This window comes from Thunnus albacares, chromosome 17 (assembly GCF_914725855.1).
Source record: "Thunnus albacares chromosome 17, fThuAlb1.1, whole genome shotgun sequence".
Classification (NCBI taxonomy): domain Eukaryota; kingdom Metazoa; phylum Chordata; class Actinopteri; order Scombriformes; family Scombridae; genus Thunnus; species Thunnus albacares.
This window is the reverse complement of record NC_058122.1, coordinates 14,490,638-14,511,408: the sequence shown is the minus strand read 5'-3', so window position 1 is coordinate 14,511,408 and position 20,771 is coordinate 14,490,638. Positions and strand designations below refer to the sequence as shown.

Below are 20,771 nucleotides of genomic sequence, written 5' to 3'. Positions count from 1 at the left end.
TTTTATCTTTACATGATAATTTTTTTCCCTGTGAGGAATGTAGGGGTGACTGTCATATTCATATACACCCCTGCATGTGTGTTTGTGTGTATGTGCCAACAGCAAGATGATGGATGTGTGTGGAGAAGCAGAGACCAGGTTAGCCACCGAACTGATGCAGCATGAAATGCAGATTGAGAAAGACATCTTGGATCCTCTCAACCAGCTGGCAGAGGTAAAACGCACACACTGTCACCTTCTACCCTTCATACTGCCTGTTGGAAATTTGTGTTGTTTGTGGCCAAGGATGCTATTTTTTGAATTCACCCTGCTTTATGTCTGAGACAAACTACATTCAGTACACTTGTACAGTCATATCCTGTGTTTAATCTCACGATTGTGCCAAAGTCTCCATGTCCTTTGGCATCTTTTTGTGTTATACTACCATTCTGCATGATTCATATGAGAAAACTTTCTCACGGGAAAGTATTTCCCTGTGCTGATTTTGACTGTGTTTACTCATGCTGTGATCCACACTGTTTCTCTGACAGGTGGAGATTCCCAATATACTAAAACAGAGGAAGCAACTTGCCAAGCTGGTTCTGGACTATGACTCAGCCAAGACGAGGTATGCTTGCTTATACTCACACAGTTTTGTAATGTTATGGTCTGTAACGTCTTCATCAGATTTGCGTTACCCACAAATCTTAACATTAAGTGCAGACTTGCCCTTTTTTTTTTGCATGTTGGACTTTTTGAAAATGAGTTTAAAAGTTGTCTTAGCCTAAGTGCAAACAAAACATAAGTTTGCATCTGTGATGCAGGGTTAGTAAAAAAAAAAGTAAACTTGTCAAATCAGATAAACTCATGCTCAATGTTGACATACGTGTGTAATAATTTCTTGGACTGCAGGTGGTACCAGGCAACAAAGTCCAACAACCAGGCCATGGCAGCTAAAGCCGACTCTCTCAAAGATGAGATGGACGAGGCTCTCAATAAAGTAGAAATATGCAAGGTATTTTTATATTTAAATTTCTCTTGCAATGCATATCTTTTTGATTTACTTAAAATGACATTTATGATATAAAATAACATTTTGTCACACAGCAGAACAATGCAATCCTAATTACAGTGTTGTCAGTATGCTGTATGTTCAGTGTTTAATGGAGACATGTTTAAACTAATAGCTGTACATTCCAGCCAGGGTCTCTTCATCAGGTTAGGATCATATCTAATGAACTGGCTGAACAAAGGAGGCCTTGTAACAGGAGTGGATCAAGAGCAAACATGCTATGCACATTATTAGGATCATGTAATTAAAGGGTCATCGCTTTGTCATCTGGAGGTCATCTGTGTCTTAATGAAAAGTTGCTTTGTAAAGTGGAGCAGAAGATTTAGAGTTGCCATCATGGAAACTTTTTTTTTTTCATCCCACAGGACCAGCTCTCTGCAGACTTGTACAACTTTGCCTCCAAAGAGGGAGAGTATGCACAGTATTATGTCATGGTAGGTGCGCTTTGGTTTTGTGTAAATGACCTGCAACTAAAAATGGAAATGTGATGCAAATATTCCACTACAACAGCAATATTTGATGACACAGAATGATTACCTGCTTCCCTGTTTGCCAAAGAATTGTGTGTGTGATTTGTGTTCATGTATTCCAGTTATTAGAGGCCCAGGCAGACTACCACAGGAGGTCTCTGGCAGCTCTGGAGGGAGCTATACCCACCATCCACTTACAGCAAGGTAAACAGCAAAGCATAAATCAGACATTCATTAAATTTGTAAACAGAACAAGAAAGCACAACATTGTCTCTCCCCTTTTACTTCCTCATTAAACCCCAATATAGTCGTAGAGCTGACATGCATCTGTGTCACAACCCAACAAGCTTGTTATAGCTTGTTGGTTTGTACCTGTTTTGGTTTACTGCACTAATAAAGTAAACAGAAACAGATCTAGCACAATGGAAGCAGAGCATTTCACAATTTCCAGATTTTCTACCTTTATCGCAATTGCAGTGGGAAAGGAAGTTGCATATTTTAGCTTTAAACTCTTAAATATGTCTGAGATGACAATCTTTTATTTCTATCATAAAAGTGCTCAAATTTTTCCCAGGCTCTGTGAAATCAGGATGAGAGCTCATTTATCTTAGTTATCTGATGCCACATCTGCTTTTTCTCTGATCCTGATAAGTGAATTACTAAAATCTCAGATGCACAAATACTGTTCAGCAGACTGAGGAGCAAAGTTAGTTACTTTCACATGAAAAAAATGACTGAAATCATATCTAATCACATCAGTTTCTGTCTACGATGTGCAGAATAAGTCGACTAAGATTAGCACAAAAAAACTCTGATGGAGTACCTCTCCTCTAGACTCTTGGATGGAGAAGCCGGCGTTTGGCACGGCCCTGGAGGAGCACCTGAAGAGGAGTAACCGTGAGATCGCTCTGCCCATAGAGGCCTGCGTCATGATGCTGCTGGAGACCGGCATGAGGGAGGAGGTACGGGTGTACTGATGGAGGGAGGAGAGAGGGAGATGATGAGAAACTTTGGTAAAATAGGGCAGAGTTGAAAGTTAATTGATCAGGATTAGAGCATAAATTGCAACCTTAAAACTTAACTGCTTCTCTCTGTTGGAGTTGGAGGGAGATGTGGGTCAGGGCCAAGGTTAGCCTTGGGACTGCAGGAATAAGCACTGTGTGTGTGTGTGTGTGTTTGCAGGCATCTGTTATCCATTAGCATGTTCAACATTGCACTCTTCAAATGAAACCTTATCACTGGACTCCCCAAGGTGCACAATTTAAGACATTTTTATAAATGGAAACAAAACTCTGGCTATATGTCTGTCTGCTACTCATCCTGAAAGACCCACATCTCTATTGGTAATACAAACAATTCCTCTCTTTACTTTGGTGAATGGCATGCTTTTTATGCTTTACTTCTCCTTTCCTGTTACCAACCCAGGCGCACTTCTTTAATTTTAGGATGGAAACCAGTCTGCCGTACCTGTTGAAAAAAACAAACAATGTTCAGCCGTTTTTTCTACATGCTCCTCGCAGGGTCTCTTCCGAATAGCTGCCGGAGCTTCAAAACTGAAGAAGCTGAAGGCGGCGCTGGACTGTTCCACCTCGCAGCTCGAAGAGTTCTACTCTGATCCCCACGCCGTTGCTGGTACAACCTCTTCTACAAATCTACAAAAAGTGAAACCATCTGGTCCACATCATTTTCTCATAGCTTTTCTCTCATGTGTGTGTGTATATTTTTGCACACAGGAGCCCTGAAGTCCTACCTCAGGGAACTTCCTGAACCTCTAATGACTTATGGCCTGTACGACGAGTGGACGCAGGCCTCCAAGTAAGACAGTACACACACATAGAAACGACTCTTTTAATACCCTGTAAAACACACTCACTCAGTGCTAATAAGCATTAAAGACACACCTGAAGCAGCATGTGCTCACAGGCTGCTTCAGATATTCTGATACTTATGTAACAGGCAAATATTTTGTGTGTGTGTGTGGTTTCAGTGTTCCTGACCCTGACAAGAGGCTTCAGGCCTTATGGGTGACATGTGACCGTTTGCCAAAGACTCACAAAGCCAACCTCAGGTAAGAGCATCTTCTATTGTTTTCTATACATGTTGTATAAGGCACTCCGATGATGCAATACTTCACCCTGTTTTTGCTACAGTAATACAGTGTCTACACAGAAAGCGTGGCATGAGCAGCACATTTAGCAGAGCAGCAGCAGCAGCAGCAGCAGCAAGTGCTCCATCTGTGTGTCTACACAGGAGGCACAAGCCAGTACGCGGACTGTGTAGACAGCTGGATTGATTAACATAAATACTGTTACTACACAGCCACACAGTGTTAGACTGAGTTTCTAAATTCAGAAACAGAACTGAATGTGTAGAGTTTCTTTCTGTTCTGTTTTTCACTTTCATAATTGATACAGCAGATTTTTAACAAGTCGAAAAACAGAAACCAGTCTTACTAGAGGTCATTCCGATGCTTTATTAGAGCACTCATTGCTGCTTAAAATTTTTTTCAGAGTTTTCAAGTTTTCAGCTTATTAACTGACACTACTCGTGTCCATACTAAGGCCGTCCCTCCGCTTTAACGGATCACAAGCTCTGCTTAGAATATCAGTTAGCCTGTTATGAAAAACAGCTGCAGACGCTTGGAGAGTGTAAAGCAAAGTTTCTGTTGCAGGTATCTGGTGAAGTTTCTGGCCAAACTGGCTCAGGACAGCGACGTTAATAAGATGACTCCTAGCAACATCGCCATAGTCCTGGGGCCCAACCTGCTCTGGGCAAAGACTGAGGGGTGAGAACGTTTTACGCTCTTCACTTCATATTTCTGAGTACAAAGTGAAGCTTGGGTTGATCAAGCTGACTGACCTTCCTCCCTTCCCTGTCTGTCCGTCTGTGGTTGTACTCAGGACTCTGGCAGAGATGGCAGCAGCTACATCGGTCCATGTGGTCGCCATCATCGAGCCCATTATCCAGCATGCTGATTGGTTCTTCCCTGATGGTAAAATATATCTGTTTGGTGTATTTGCAATAACACTTCTTCTCTATGTGTTGCATAAAAGAAGGAAAATAAAGTTAAGCAGAAAAGGAGACACAACTTAAGTAGATGATTTAGGGAGAAATACAGCTATTATCTACATGTTGTTTGGTGTTGTATTTCCTGATAACTGCCCAAAACAAAGAGTATGTGGTGTTTTTTCTCAATATATTGAGCGCTGCTACAGCAGAGTTTAGAAGCAGAAAATCTTTTAATCATTAAAAAAAAAAAAGTTAAAAAATGGTTAAATTTTTGATGTTTTTTGCCCACCAAATGCAAAGTAATGCAAAGTAAATTAAAATATTCTTTACAAAACAAACCTCACCACAAGGTCCATATAGGAGCTTTCAGTCATCTCACTTGACCTCCGTCATCAGATTAAGTTTGCCCAGTTTTCATGAAATTGTAGATGTTTGATTTTCCTTTTTTTTTGAGCACTTTAATGACCTCTCATCCATGTTGGCTATAAAATTCTCATAACATCTACAATTCAATGACATCTGGCCAAACCTAATCTGCTGATGAAGGTCATATAATGTGATTGAAAGCTCCAGAACTCTGACGCTCTGATGATATTTAGCAGTGTATGTATGCAAGCATTGGAATATCATTACCATTAATGTAATCTTCATCAATCTCTTCTCTATTTGCTTCCCACCTTCTTCCGTACAGAGGTGGATTTCAACGTGTCGGGCATGTTTGCCATGCCCACCCACCCAGCAACCCCGGACCCTGAACCCGGCCTGGAGAGGAAACGCCCCGGCAGCCTGGTGGGGCAGGACGGGGACAGTCACACCCCCCGTAAAGACAGGTACCTGTCCCGGCCCAACCTCAGCCTCAGCCTGCCCCTCACCCTCCCGTCACGTCCCAAGACACTGAGCAGGCAGGAGTCGCGGGGTCCGGCAGTGTCGGCCCTCTATGTAGTGGCCGACGAGTCCATCACAGTCACTGAAACGCCCACTGAAGATCTGCCCAGTCCAGACTTCAAAGCTGTGCAGTAGTCCAATGTAGCTCCCATGAATCCACTTGCTGATAAGTAAAAGAAGGGAATGATGTTTTGTGTGATTTTTACACCACATTTCTGTCATGTTTAGGTAATTTCAGCACAAACTAATCACTTACAGTGTGTTTTCCTCCAGGATGGTACAGAGAATGTTGAAAAAATGAAGCAGGAGACATTTTGAACATTTTGCAATATTGTTGGGATACCACTTCTTGTCTAGACTTATAATTCTCTTGTGTTACTCTTGTGTACTCTTGTGTTATCTCCTTTATTTCCAATTAAAGCTTAGGTCACCCTGTAGGTTGCTGGTTTTATGTTTTGTGTGGGCTTCCTCTTTTGCATTTTGTTTGTATGGTGTGGCGTCTGTCTCTTCTGTCCCTGCAGTGACGTCGCAGTTCAAAGTTGTTCTATTTAAAAGGTCACTGTCATGTGGTTTTATGTCCTTTTTTGGGTTCTTCTTTCTGGACTGGTTTCATTTAACTCGGGAAGTGAGTCTCTTTCTGCCTCTCGCACCATCTCTCTCTCTCTCTGTCTCTTTTTCTGTCTCTCTCGGTCTCTTGCTCTTTCACTCTGTCAGACGGTGTGTGGTTTGCCCTCCTGAACTCTCTCCCCTCTCCCCCCCTCCCTAGCACTGTTAACAAACAGCCGGAGCCCACCCCACGTAGAGCCAGCACTGTAAATAGAAAGCAGCCACAGCTAACCTCACCCACCTTCCAACCCCCACTGCCCCCTCTGGAAGCTACCCAGCCTGAGCCCCAGCCCCAGGCTCTGTCCCCAGCTACAGAGGCTGAGCAGCTTGGCCTGAGTGGTGCTGGTGGTGCTGCTGGTGGTGGTGTTGGTGGTCTGGGTGGTGGGGTCCAGGTAGCCACTGTGCAACCTCAGGTTGTAACCCAGCTCAGCGCAGAGGAGAGCAGGTAAGGAGCGAGCTGAGGTAGCAACAATACTCCACCGCCTGCTCGCAGCCAATCAGCCAATCCGGAGCTCACTCGCCCTTTATGTTTGTCCTGTGTTTGATTGGTTGTTTTTTATAAAGTCATAAAATATGAAAATCATTGTCTATAATATCATAAATTTGGCTTCATTCTAACAAATTAAGACTGTAATGCAACAAAAATCATGTGATGCTTTGTTTACAGGCGACCTTTATCCTCCCCCCTGCTTGTTGTGATGATTGACCAAACTCGGACCATTTTTAAAAATATACTCGCCTTCCTTCCTGCCCACCTGTCAGTGTGTCTGTCTGGATATTTGACTACTTTGTGGCATCGTCTGATCTTGCATGCAGCACATTACCAACCTTAGTTCAGCCTCTTTGAACAAACTTGTTTTCTGATTTTGCATCCTGTTCTCTACTCTTTATATTGTTTTGTTTTTATGAGTCATTCCTCATGTGATAACCTCCCTCGCCCCAGTGTAATTAGTTTTGTGTGTCATGCATGAGCTCTTGCACCGATGTAGCACTTGTTCATTGAATATATATCACAGATGAACATTTGGATCTGTTGTATTTCCACAGCCCAGCCCGCGAGCTCATGTCCACCCCACCTCCCCAGAGGAATGGTTCAGTCAATCTTACAGTAGGAACCCAGCACTCTCAGGGTGGGTCCAGGGGGCCCAGTCCACACATGGTCCGCAGAGGTGAGAGAATGTACATTTCTTCATTCATTTTTTGTATCATTAATATCGATAATGTAATGTATTAAATGTTAAAATACCTCTGAAGGCACCAAGAAGCAAGCCCCAGCCCCGCCCAAACAGGCCAGCCCCTTCGCATCCCAGTCCAGTATCCAGGCACCCGGGTCCCCTCATCACCCACCCATCACCCCACGACGCTACACTGTCAAAGAAAACCCCATCCACGCCCCGAGCCACCCACCCCCGCAGCCTCCTCAACCCCACCAGGCCCAGGGGGAGTCGGAGCCCTCTCCTCCCAGCACTCCAACCCCTCCAGACACTCCACCTCATGATGGACCCCATTCCAACCCGTTGTCTGCCCCCCACTATGGATCTCTCCCTCGCCCCTCTAGGCCGGCTCCCAGGCCACGACCCCGACCCAGCATGCCGCCGCCCCCGCAACCTGCAGGAAGTGACAATGATAGTGGCATCTGCAGCTCCGCTTCCAAGATCATAACAGGTAAAATGCCTGTCCCCTGTGCCTTACAGATCCTGTTTTTCAATATTTTTTTTATAGTAATACATTGTCAGGGATAGCCAAGTGTAGTTAAAAATCAGATTTAAAGGATAGGTTCACAATTTTTCAAGTCTGTCCTAAAACAATAGTGTCAAAATGAACATTGACAAATGTTTTTCTTGCTGTAATCATTCCTCCTGTTCATACTAGCCATTAAGAGATAACTCCATGCTGTATTTCTGTAATTTGTCTTTCTTGTTCTGTTCTGTACACACAACATATTGCATGTCTGTCTGTCCTAGGAGAGGGATTTCTCCTCTGTCGTTCTTCCTGAGGTTTCTTCTATTTTTTCCTCTTAATTTTTTTTTTTTTTTTAGGGAGTGTTTCTTTTTTTGAATTGAGGGTCTAAAGACAGAGAATGTTGTTTTGCTGTACAGAGGCAAATTTGTGATTTGTGATATTGGGCTATACAATAAAATTGACTTGACTTGACCTTTAAATTGCACCTCCAATGAAGGTGATGGGGGACAAAATCCACAGCCCTCCTTCTGTGCAAAAATGTCTGTAAAAGTTTATTTGAAGCTAATATGAGGGTTCGGCTGTCCAGATTAGTCAAAGTAAGTCAATATCTTTCAAAGTTACTGTCTTTTTAGTGCCAAATTTCACTGCAGTTGAACAGGAAAACGCTGTACATCAAGACACAAAGGATTTTTTCTACTAAAAAGACTATAACTGTGAAAGGTATCCGCTTTATTTGACTAGCTCAGATGGCTGAAGCCTCATATCTTCAAATAAATACTTTTTTTTAATCGAAATGGGACTATGGATTTTCTCCCCCATCACTTACATTGTAAGCACATTTGGAGGGAATCTTCTCATGGTCAGTATGAACAGGAGGAATAATTACAGTGAACAAAACCTATTTCAGTGTTCATATGGGCACCTGACTGTTGTTTTAAGACAGACTTGAAAAACTGTGAACTTATCCTAAAATGTGCCAAGCAGCAAGAAAGAAGGATAATAAAATTTCAGTGTACTTATACGCCAACAAAAATATTGCTGCAAGAAGCCTTTCTACATGTGTGTGTTTGTGTGCACAACAGGTGTACTGTATGATCGCATTTTTCCAGTGGAAACTCATCTAACTCCAAATAGAGAATGATATTTGGTCACTTGCTGTGGTGCACACATCACACAAGACAGACAGTCAAACAATAAAGGAGTTCTCTGTTTTTGCAGCGAGCAGGTATTTTAATAAAAGGATTTGTAATCAGTGTAGGAGCAGAGTACTCAGATTACTTTTTTGTTGTAAAGTAATGTATGGCGTTAGTTTTGTGATCCAAGTAATCAGTTACCTAGTTACTTTTTCAAATAAGCACCCATTACTTATGTTATATAATTGTGGCGAGCAGCACGGAATGAGAGACAGGAAACAGCTGTCATCAACGTTATTATTGACATACACCACAGGGGACAGGAACTCAAAAGCACAGTAGCATGACCCTCATTTCCCATAATGCCTAGTGCTGGGCTGGGTAGTTTAAGTTTGCAGTGTTATGTTCCAAAATGCAAATGTTACTTTTTTCTAGCGTTTGTTATGTGTGAGAACATGGCGGTTTATAGTTTTAACCATGAATGAGGTGGCTGTTTCATTTCTTGACCACAGCTTTGTTTGTGACTGTTTCTGAGATCCCGTCTTCTGTGTAATATGTCAAGAAGGGTTGACAATACTGACAACTACTTCCTGTCTCTCATTCTGCACTGAATGCACTGCATTGCCACAATATATATATAACCAACATGTGCAAGGAGTAGCAAAGGGCTTTTCATTTTTGGTAACACAAAAGTACTTGAACATGTTACTTTTCTCAGTAGGCAACATTGTTACTGACTATTTACTGTAACTAGCTACTTTTTAATGGCAGTAATGTTGTAATGTAATGTGTTATTTTTAAAAGTAACGTTACCCAACACTATTCATAATTACAGATGTTATAAAACACTTATAATATGACATAATGAAGGTGCATCAACAAGAACACATCTTCATTGTCAAACATCATTTTCTTTGTGTAGAGCGACTGAAATCACCTGCTGATCGTCTACTGATACATTGACCGTAATCGAGTGACCTCAGCTTCCTCTCAGGGCATTTTCAAGGCATATTTAGCTCTCGGGCTTTTGGTTTCACTGTCTCTTAGTGCCTCACACACTAAATATGACTGTGGTGATCTGAAGCATGACAGGATGTGTGTAAATATTGCAGATGTCTGAGCTGCCGGCCTGCCTGTAAGATGAGCTTTGCAAGGCAGGTAATGGTAAGGATCTGACTGGCTGATGGCGTTGCTTCTGTGTCCACTGCATGTGTGTGTGTCTGTGTTGGGGGGAAACAAAGAATGCAGCCATGTTTGTTATTGTTGCCGTACACATACTGGATACATGAATGTATGATGGTATGTATTTGTGCGTTTGTCCTGCACTTTAACCCTAAAACTAACACGCCTGTGAGTCTTGCACCATCCCCGATGCTGAGGTTGGATGGCTTCTAGCTGGCTGTTTTCTGTGATAACTAACACGCCCCTAAACATACTAAACAAACTTTAAACCAACAGTGTGCTGTTATTCTGCGTGTTCTCTTGCACTTCTTGAACAGATCTATGTCGAAAAATTGTTAAGATTAACACACCAAGGATACTCTCCAACTGCATCCACCTCGAAAAAATACTCATCTGATACTATAACGCCATATTGACTTCAGTTATTAATAAGAGCAATCCTTGGTGTCTTACTGAGTGTGTAAAGGTGGTGTGTGTGTGTGTGTGTCTCCCCAGGTTGGTTTGAAAAAGTCTGTGTGTATGTGTGTCACTATGGTTAAGTTTGATCGATGTTTTGAGTTCAAGACATTTCTCAGCTGATGTGTTCGCTGACTCTAATTGTCCTATATAGACGGAGGCCTGGTCATTAAGGGGATTGGACGAGCCCTCATCCCTGAGGTGATTGTGGACCAACAAGGGGAGAGCTCTGCTGGTCAAGAGCCCGCGGCCACTCATCCCCCGCCCCTAGTCCCTGAGATCCAGTCAGAGAGCACCGCTCTGTGAAAAACGAGGGATCGCTCGTTGTCATCGAAATCCTCCATCGCTCAGCCGATTTGAATGTTTTTAATCCGATATCAGGCAGGTAACCCAAAAGCAACGGATCACCCTGACGTCTTCACCCTCCACTCACATTTTTGGAAAAAAATGGCTGCCTTCTCTTCTGCTATGCTGAGACTCCAACTAGAAACCTCATCTTGCAGTGGCGGTATAAACCACAAAATCCCTTTCCAGCTATCATTTTCTATTTTAGACTTCACATCGAACTCTCTTTGCTCCACATTCTGCTGAGTATTTTGAGATTGGACTGCAGAGGCTTGCGAGACACGAGGCTAACATATAACCTGAATCATATAACAGCTGAACTGAGTTGTCTCATGCTTCCAAATTTTACTATCAATACTATTAATTCAATGATATGAATGTTTTTGGAGACAGAAATCTGTGAATCCATCGCCAGGTCTGACTACATGGACCTGATAACTAGTTTGTTTTTTTAAAAAAAAAAAAATCAGCAGCACAGTTACAGTATGAGTGTGTATTAGCCAGCAAGTGTTAATCTATTTATCATGAAGCACAATCACATTCTGGCATTTTTCTTTATCATTTTCTAATTTGACAGTTTCAACTAGCTAGATGTTCAACACTTTTCAGCACCACACTGTAAAAGACCAAAGAAGACTCTGGGCCAAAGGAAATTTAATACAAAATTAAGTGCTGCTCAGCTTATACAATAGCTGCATAATGACCAAATATTTTGGCAAGAGTGCAATATAAAACGCAGTAGTTTTTCAGTGGTGTCATCTCCACAGCACATACATACCTGTGTTGGGTATTTCAAGCAGTTTCTCTTTACTTCATTGTATCTAATAATCTAGTGAGGTACAGTAGAATTACATTTTGTTTTCCATCTGCATTTTATTTGATTTCAACCTGACCTGATTTACCAAACTCAAAATAGCTTTAAAGCTCAAAGATTACATTTTATTATCAAAGGGATTTGTTTTCCAACAAATTGATTGTAATTTTTTTAAAAAGTATTTTCAATACATACTGTAGCTCATAAATGATCACTCCCACTCGAGCTGAAAGCTATGACCAAATATAGCCAAATAATTATTCTTTGTGTATAATTTTTACTACGGCTGATGCTGACAATCTTTATCTTGTTGGGGTATTTTTTCAGCTCTTTGATGATGTTTTTTTGTATTTCTTTGCAGCATTTTTATGGTGGTTTTTCTGCACATATTGCATCATTACTCTTGATGATTAAAGATTGTTCAGCATTTTACTGTGTTGTCAGCTTATTCTCAGAAGTTATTTTGTCTTTTTGTCAAAATTGAATTCACAAGAATTTATCTTAAAAAAAAAAACTTGAAAAATGTCACCTGCATTCAGTCATTATGGTAGGTTTGGATGTTTTTCAGCTGTAATAAATGTCAAAAAACACCTGCTGTTTTTAACAAAAAAAAATGACATCAATATTGTTTCCAGACAGATAACAAATTTCCAAAAGAAACCCTGCAAAAGACCTAACTTCACACATAGAAGTTGCAAAAAGTATACTACAAGTGAGTTGATTTTGTCATATTTACAAATAAAACATGACAAGGAACTATGTGATTTGAAGGAAATAATATCACCCTGTGGACGTATCTCCTTTTACTGTGTCAGTTTTACTGTGTCAGAAACAAGAAGAAACTTCAATTTCTTCTCATACAAACAAACATTAAAATCTGTACAACACCTTTTACACAACCCAAACACCATGTGTCCATTAAGAGTGTCATACCCCACCCATCAAGCCCAGTAGCCAATGATAAAGGCAGTTACAGAGAGGCAAATGATGAGGTTGACATTGACCATTGTCCGTAGACTTGGCTTTTCTTTCAGGGAGTCGATAGCCTGCTCAGGTGCAGGAGCTGTCACAAGATTGTTCTCTCCTTCCTCCCGTCTCTCCATCCCACACAGCCAGTAGAGGGCAGACATCAGCCTGGACTGGCTCTGAACACTGGACACAGAGGATGTAGAGTCTAGAGAATTCAGGAGGGGAAAGTCAAAAACAGAGCATAGCTGAGTGGGTGTGTTCGCCAGCATGACTGACAAATGGGCAAATGGAAAAGTGTTCTGACAAGCAAGATAAAGACCCACCTTTCCTGTGGTGACATGCTTTTCCATTGCTGTCCTCTTGTTCTCTTCCTGTAACTCCCATCTCATCCATCTGACTAGTCACCGCCTGTAAGGTTTTACTGCTCCCCTCCACTGTAAACACCTGCTCTTTGGGCTCCACTGGGTCAAACCTTGTAAACCAGGTAAGGCGACTAATCTGTTCAACAACAACAAAAAAACATGACGTGCAATTCGAAAAGTTCAACTGAGAAAATCGAATTTATTTTCCTGGGATATTTTTAAAAAATGTATTAGTATTTATTCAGCTGTACCACAAATCTATATAAAGTGTATGTCCTGTGTCAGTTACAGCTAAAATAAGCAGAACTAAATTTCTAAAGGACACAAATGGAACAGTTAGGTCACAATTTTAAATCTGTACTGCAAACTAAAAACATGTACCCTGAGGAGTTATTGACACCTAGTGGTGCTGTGGAGCGATGTTATAATGAGAAGATTTGCAAAGGATGGTAATATCAGTGGTGTTAGTGGACCATAGCCTTAAGGATGCACACATTGGGTTTGGGTGAGAAACACTGAATCTAAACAAATGGGTATGTTTAAAATAAAAACTCATTTTATTTTCTACATTTGAATTAATGTCCCAAGCACAAGTCCTTCTGAACTTCTAATGTTCAATATGAGTGAAAATAACATTAAAGAATAAAAAAATAAACCTACAGCTTCATTATATATCTGATAAAAGTGGATTTACCTGCTCCGGTTTGGGCTCCTCTGTGGCCAGGCTCACTACAACCACCACAACCAGGGTGATGAAGGACAGCAAGACGGAGAAGTAGAGGTAATGGACGTATTTCAACACTCCGGGCCTGTCATCCTCTTCGTAGCACAGGGGCGCTGGGTAGATGAAATCCAGCAACATGCGGATACAGCCCACCAACAGGCCAACAGCCAGGCCCCAGAATGCACCCTGTGTTGGAGAAACAAAGACAAACACATTAGAGATGCATTCAGTTACACTTGTTTCTGTCTGCCTCTGTTTATAATGTGACAAACATGCCCCAACACTGATACCGTGCAGGATCTCTTTATTCTGCTTTCATTTCTTTCAATGATTAAAAATTACACTTTTTTGTCATCACTCTGAGCGGTTTGCACTCCACACTCTGAAGTTATACAACTTACCTTCTCATTAGTCCTCCTCCAGAAGCAGCCCATGAGGAAGATGATGGAGACGGGGGGCTGGAGGTAGGTGCTGATGGACTGGATGTAGATAAAGAGCTGCCCACCCTGACTGGCCTGGACAACAGGAATCCACAGCACAGACACCACCACCAGTACAAGCACAAACACCCTGCAGCGCAAAAAAAATAAAAGTTTATTTTTAATGAAAATGAAGCAGTTCAATTCTGAAAAGACATGGCATTCTCATCATCTGATCAAAGTAAACTACAGATTTTGAAGTGTATAGGTGAACAGCACTGTACAATTTGGTTTTAAAGCAGTGTGCTTGAAGGCTAGAAAAGAACATTTGGAAAAGTCATTACTCTGGAATATGGGGACTGAAGGGTCAGGGTTTGGGTAAGCATGAGAGAAAAATGTAATAATTTAACATGCAATTTGGTGGATGATTTCATCCAAAGTGCATTATAATGCCATCTGTGGTTACTTTAAATGTAGGCCTAGTTGGTCCAACTAGGAATAAAATATTCTTCAGAATGTTTTAACCATTCACTTGAGCCCTCAGTAGTGGGTCCTCTACAGAGAGGCTTTTTCACAAATACTTAGTCCAGTGCTGCAGTATATGGTATATATTTTTGCACATACCTGCCCACAATCATAAGCTCCCACTCAGATGCACTGGATCGGAAACTCTTCCATAAGTCCATGGTGAAAATTGTGCTGGCGCTGTTGAAGATGGAGGTCAAAGAAGACATGAGGGCAGCAATCATCACTGCCATCATCAGACCTCGCAGTCCTGGGAGGTAAAAAAAAAAACAGATTGAAGTAAAAGAGTATGTTTGGGTCATGTCTAGATGGTAATCCTAGATTTGCAAAACTCTTGCACATGCGCACGTGATTCAGCACAGTAGCGCTTGACTCTGCACGCATTAGCGATGGCAGAACACTGTGGTTAAGGTCTGGTTAGGTTTAGGCACAAAAACCACTTAGACTCAAGGTGGAGCCGCTATCCCCTCCAGGACCCACTGATAGCCGGTCACTTCCATGTTTATGTTTCATGTCGGAGGTGAGAGCCAGGTGCAGGCTATCGTGACTAGCCTTGCGGCTCAGGGAAAAGATGACGACCAAAACACGATGGCAGCAGAGCAGTTTTCCAGACCAACTACCCCGCAGTCCGATAAGGTGAGTGTTTTCTCTTCATCGATTGTGGACAGCAGGCCAAGGCGGGATGCAGGGGCTTGGCCTAGCCCCAAAAATACATTTTCTGCATTGTCTGTTACCGGTCCGTCAGGGGACGAAGTGAGGCATGCAGCGGCATCACTGATAGCCTTAGCTACTTCTTGGCCCTTTCTACCAGGGCCCCCCATGCGCTCCCTCGCGCAGTGGAAGGGACACTCCTTGCCGAACCCATAGTTTTGCCACTCACAGATTGCCACCCTGTGAGTGCAGCTTTGCCGCCCTCTCCCCGCCTGGCTAGACAGATCTCTACAGGAGGGCTATGCACCGTAGTTCTGCTGCAAACCTCCGCCTACTTCAGACCTCTTTTTCCATCCTTGCAGAGAGGGCGGCCATGGAAGAAGAAATAGCCACACTCCTTCAAAAAGGAGCCATATCTATGGTTCCCTATTTGGAGGCACAGAGGGGCTTCAGAGGTTATGAGGCAGTGGATCTCCCCCACCCCCTGAGCCTAGTGTCGGTTTGGGCCAAGATGGGCCCTAACAGCCTCCGGCCTAGGTTATCACCAATAGCCAAGCCTGCTAGAGGGCTGAGCACGTACGACATAGAAATTGTAGTTACCTGGATGTAACTACAGTTCTATGAGTTCCTGTGTAGCCCTCTAACCACAAGCCCAGCTTGCCCCAGTTGTTGTTGCTGAGTTTCAAAGGGTGAAGAGCAGCACTGACACTGGGGTCTTATAGTGGGAGGGTGCTGTGCGGTTGCTACTTCCTGATTGGGTGGTGAGTGTAAAGATCTGTCTCAGGTGCCGAGGCAGAGCCTTGTAGGGTAAACCAATAGTGAAGACCACTATTGCTCATAGAACTGGAGTGACATCCAGCTAACTACTATTTTTTGCAAGTTAAGACCTAACCTGCCACCCAACCTAATCTTACGAGAGTTTAGCAAATCTAGGGTTACCATCTAGACACGACCCTGTGTCTGGTATGTTTATATAGAGCCAAAGGTAGGACAGGAAGTGTTGACAAGGGAGAACGTCTCACCTGCAGGCAGCAGCTCCATGACCAGTCTGGCATAGGCAGTATCTGAACAACCCACTTCGTTGCCACAGATCTGTTTACACAGCTCAGGATCTGCACACGCCACATCATCTGCACGCATCATTAAGAGACATAACAACATTCAAACTCAAATATCCACAAAGTGTCATCCAGTTTAGTTTTCTCAATAGCATCATTTTAAATATAAAAACTCACAAAGCACCAACATTGTATAAATGCAAACTTTTATCTAAAGTCATACATAGTTGGACAATAAGTGTAAATCAAGCACTTTTTTCCAGCTGCATTTCACACCTGTATAAAGTATCCTGCTGATCATGCCAGGCAACATGATGGCAAAGAATGGCAGAATCTTGAGGTATGCAGCCAGCAGGGAGCCACCTTTTGCGTGGGTCAGGTTTTTGGCAGCCAATGAGCGCTGCACTATCACCTGCAGAGAATCATAACAACAGCTGACCCTCAGTTAACCCCTAGCGACTGTCAGTTAATAAGTAATTACGATTTGCAGCAGTAATTAAATTTTAATAGGGGTCTGTTTGCAGTGGCATGAATATTACATAAGAAATAGCATAGTTTGCTGTTATTACACACGAGCATGCAGATAGGGTAAAGGTGCTCACAAATTAGATGACTATGCAGTTACTGAAACTTAAACAATGAAATACGTACAGTATGAAACTATGAAAAGCCAGAAAATGCTCATTAAAAGTATTTGTGCCCCCTGTTGTCTCAGGTTCAGTAGTGCTTTTTTATACTGATGTGTAATGTCTGATTTTATACTATTCAGACAGTTTTCTTCACTGCATTACAGCTTTACCAGGCAGTAAACCTGTACTTTTAATGCTGCATTCTTTAATTTTCTCTCATTTACTTGAAAAAGTGCTAAACAAATAAGGTTTAATTTTATTATTCTTACCTGATCGGAGCACCAGTACCACATGGAGGGGACAGACATGCCGATGATGACCCCAGGCCACGGCAAGTCAGAGTTCACTGGGTCTCTGAATATGTGGAAGGCATCGTCTCGAGGGATGCCACAGGTGGAGTTTGGCACACGTATAGAGGGGATGGCGTTAGCGTAACCCTCCAGCAGAGCATTCCAGCCTCCCACCTCTGCAAAGCCTGAACATGGGGGCAGAAGAGTAAGATATACTGACAAAGTAAAGGGCTAGACATGGGAGGGTGTCAGATTTGACTTACTGAAGCCCATGAGGGTGAGAGCTCCTGCCAGCATGATAGCAGTTTGAGCAGCATCTGTGTAGATAACTGCAGCCAGACCACCTGAGACATACAACACACGCTGTAGTCTAACAGCCAGTTACACACAGAACACCCTAATGTCTAAATGTTTACAGTGTCTAAGCAAGAGATTTTTTAAGTGTTGCAGCAAGGAGGAAGGTCACCTGCTACAGTGTAGAGAGCAGTGACTGACAGCAGCAGCACCACAGCCAGGTAGATGTTCCATTGTAAGGCTAGCTGAATAAATATAGCACCAGCATACATGTCCACCTGACCAGAATGATAGATACAAGATAGAAAATACAAACACAAATGTTGTCTCGCATAAGGGATTTGTTCTACACTAACCAGCTTCAAAAACATGCACATATGCAGGCACAAAAATACTTATTTTTCACAGCACAGAAAGCATAATTTGTGTCATACCGATATCTTTGTGAAGATGTAAATAAATAAGGACAAGATGGCTATAAATAGCTGCGTTCTTCTCCCACCAAATCGCCTCTGCAAATATTCTGGCATTGTTGTGACCTGGAGAAGAAAGACATTCAAGATGATGACCTGCATGTTCATATGTGTGTCTGTGTGGCATTTCATGTGAAGACAACTCACCCCAGAGGCAATATAAATGGGCAGGAAGAGCCATCCAAGCAGCAGCACCATCAGCATACCCTGTCAAATACCAAATATCAACTATGAGTAATATTTAATACCAGAATTGTTTTTTCATTCATTTGTTCCAAGAAATTATATGCAATATCTTACATTCCATTCATATGCAATAGCCCCGATTCCTGCTGCAGCTCCTGACCCTGCCAAGCCAATGAAATGTCCACTGCCAATATTACTGGCAAACAGCGAAGCACCCACCTAAATATAGATAAGAGTCAAAATCAGAATCAACTCAGCATTCACTTTGAACAGAACTGCAACATTTTACTTCCATCTGTCTTATGTCTGAAGTATTCAAAATAGCAGCTCCAGTTTAGTCTTGCTACTTTTATAAAGGCTGTCATTCAGTATGACAGTTAAAATAACACACTTGAATTCAAACCAGTGGAGCTTCTGAAATGATCAGGAAACAAGAAATTTATAAAATTACTCACTGGCCACCAGGTCATGCTCTTCCCTGCCAGGAAGTATCCATCCACCGTGCTGCGCTTTGTCCTCCACATGGACTGGTATAAATATGAGAAATGTTAGAAAACATGTTGAAGGTACAAATGAAGATGAAATGTCTGTTCAGAACACCTGAGAAGATATTTATCAGCATCATGAACAAGATCCCTGACTACATGGAGGAACACCTCCATCAGGTATTGTGTCATGTACCAAAATTTTGATTTTTATGAAAAAGCCTGATAGCTTTCCTGTTGCTGTGCTGATGTAGCTGCTCCACTGACTGACAGATGGCATTTAGGGCACAATGAGCGTGTAAGCTCACATACCCGCAACACACACAATGATAACCACAAGCATTCTTCTCTATTACAGGCGGAAGAAGAGAAAGTCATATTGCCACATCTCTGTTTTGTTGCTCCTGGTATCTTCTACCTACACTGCATGAGTGTGTCTGCCTCTAGAGAACTGTGGTTACATCCAGTTCCTGTACAATTATGTACAATTACATTCTTAACAGTTATTTTGAAAATGTACAGCAGAATAGTGCAGATTTTTTTCATGCAGCATGGAGAAAATGTGCATTACAGTATAAAGAATACAGGTCATTAAACAATAAGAAGTTAACAGAGGCCTCTCGAGACAGTAGGGCTTGAAAGAGGTGAGATGAAAAAGTAAAAAGCAACTTCTGATAAAATGAGTGTGATACAAGTCTGTTCTGTTCTTGTTGAGGGACATTTGTTGCATTGCTTGATAGGAGAGGGGCAACATGCCAAAGAGGAAGGGACTTGTGCTAAATACTGTGCACAACATTTTAAGCCATGAAGCCTCTAAATTCAAAACAACTTAGAAGAATTGTTTACAATTGTCTTACGAGGTAAAAATGTAAAAAAAATGCTTACCCAAAAGCCCACAGCCAGCACCACCAAAAAGTAGATTACCAGGACCACTATGTCCACAGTAACCAGAGTGGTTTTCCCCACTGGAGAGGGAGATGGAGAAGGGGGCATACTGGCCCCCGGGGGCCCCACTGTGAGGTCAACAGTCATCTGGAAACCACAAAATTAATAAACTCTGTTATTTTCAACTTGGAAGCACAACACTTAAAGACATGTAGTTGCACTTGAATCATGCACATTGAACATCTTGGCTCTTGACACCCTAATCAAGTTGTATTTTGCAAAGTCATGACAAAAGTATTACTGTATAGTGATAAAAGTGATAAGAAAAAAAGTACATGTACTTGTGTGCAGTACTTAAGCACCAGTTTGAGGTACTTGATATGCAACTTTCTACTTCTCTACCACATTTATATGACATCTACTTTGTAGATAACAATTTGATAACTTTCAGTCTTCTATAACTTTGAATGAATTTAACAAATATTTTAAAATTTGTTAGTTACTAGAGACATTTTCAATAAACTTGCTGTATTGTTGTTAGCATTAAACTGTCCAACCCTGTTAATAATTTAATTTGAGCTTACAGAATTTGCACTTTAACACAACTATTAACTTGTGAAACACTTTGTGACACCTAGTGTTAAAAAACAAAAATAAACTTCACTTACTTACATCTTAAATTATGAATCAAACAATTAAAGGATTTCAGATATCAGTAAAAGCTACAACTTCAAAAAGTTTCTCACTGTCTTCAGGCTGTGTGTTTGATAGCATTATCTAGTAAATAAACTCACCTTTTAGTAACTTGTCACACTTTGTATCATTCCAGGCGGACTGTCTTTGAGCTGAATTGTCTATCCAAAACAATACAGCATATCACAATTTACCTGAGGACGATCCCAGGAATCTCATGTTTGTCTAGAAGCTTCCTCCACTCGCCAGAGGATCAAACTCCACTTTCCAACACGTGCACTACAAGGTTTAGTTAAAATGTAAAGGTTTTATTACTCCTCACAGAGTGTTTGCATAACACACTCCAGCCAATGGGAGCTAGAAGACTGCTGAATGAGTTTTAAATTGAAATAAAATGGGCAGCGTGATATCACAGCAAGGTGAAGGGAGGGCCAGTGTGTGTCTGCGTGTTTGTGTCCAGAAGAGAGACATACAGATAGATTCAAGCTTATCTC

The 20,771-nt window shown here is 41.9% G+C and overlaps 2 protein-coding genes across 5 annotated transcripts in view; one reads left to right on the top strand and one right to left on the bottom strand.

The window, feature by feature from the left end:
- The window catches only part of arhgap17b (Rho GTPase activating protein 17b), a 26,306-nt gene extending 14,502 nt beyond the window's left edge, over positions 1 to 11,804 (top strand). The window contains exons 6-22 of one of the 4 annotated variants that reach the window (XM_044330333.1): positions 103 to 214; positions 531 to 607; positions 892 to 994; positions 1,417 to 1,485; positions 1,644 to 1,725; positions 2,356 to 2,483; positions 3,042 to 3,153; positions 3,255 to 3,336; positions 3,509 to 3,589; positions 4,193 to 4,306; positions 4,422 to 4,513; positions 5,222 to 5,360; positions 6,182 to 6,466; positions 7,069 to 7,190; positions 7,276 to 7,686; positions 9,950 to 10,001; positions 10,630 to 11,804. In XM_044330333.1, coding sequence (XP_044186268.1) covers positions 103 to 214; positions 531 to 607; positions 892 to 994; positions 1,417 to 1,485; positions 1,644 to 1,725; positions 2,356 to 2,483; positions 3,042 to 3,153; positions 3,255 to 3,336; positions 3,509 to 3,589; positions 4,193 to 4,306; positions 4,422 to 4,513; positions 5,222 to 5,360; positions 6,182 to 6,466; positions 7,069 to 7,190; positions 7,276 to 7,686; positions 9,950 to 9,957 — 2,017 coding nt within the window. In that variant the 3' untranslated portion in view covers positions 9,958 to 10,001; positions 10,630 to 11,804. The remainder of the gene's footprint in view (positions 1 to 102; positions 215 to 530; positions 608 to 891; positions 995 to 1,416; positions 1,486 to 1,643; positions 1,726 to 2,355; positions 2,484 to 3,041; positions 3,154 to 3,254; positions 3,337 to 3,508; positions 3,590 to 4,192; positions 4,307 to 4,421; positions 4,514 to 5,221; positions 5,361 to 6,181; positions 6,467 to 7,068; positions 7,191 to 7,275; positions 7,687 to 9,949; positions 10,002 to 10,629) is intronic. The other 3 variants (XM_044330334.1, XM_044330332.1, XM_044330335.1) reach the window with 3 other exon arrangements.
- Positions 11,278 to 20,771, bottom strand: slc5a11 (solute carrier family 5 member 11). The gene is made up of 16 exons (XM_044330336.1): positions 20,379 to 20,771; positions 19,585 to 19,731; positions 18,670 to 18,741; positions 18,329 to 18,433; positions 18,176 to 18,235; positions 17,990 to 18,094; positions 17,728 to 17,833; positions 17,525 to 17,605; positions 17,241 to 17,446; positions 16,619 to 16,754; positions 16,307 to 16,414; positions 14,733 to 14,883; positions 14,091 to 14,259; positions 13,660 to 13,875; positions 12,927 to 13,101; positions 11,278 to 12,808 (listed from the first exon to the last, which is right to left on the bottom strand). Exons 2-16 carry the CDS (start codon positions 19,729 to 19,731, stop codon positions 12,576 to 12,578), a joined length of 2,070 nt encoding a protein of 689 aa, XP_044186271.1. The 5' UTR covers positions 20,379 to 20,771; the 3' UTR covers positions 11,278 to 12,575.

Excerpts from the sequence above, each read along its gene's own strand:
- slc5a11 (XM_044330336.1), bottom strand. The coding sequence starts at position 19,731 with ATGACTGTTGACCTCACAGTGGGGCCCCCGGGGGCCAGTATGCCCCCT. Across the intron at positions 14,260-14,732 it reads GAGCTTATGATTGTGGGCAG|GGTGTTTGTGCTTGTACTGG; the intron begins GTATGTGCAAAA and ends TTTGCGCTGCAG. Across the intron at positions 13,876-14,090 it reads GGAGGAGGACTAATGAGAAG|GGTGCATTCTGGGGCCTGGC; the intron begins GTAAGTTGTATA and ends TCTCCAACACAG.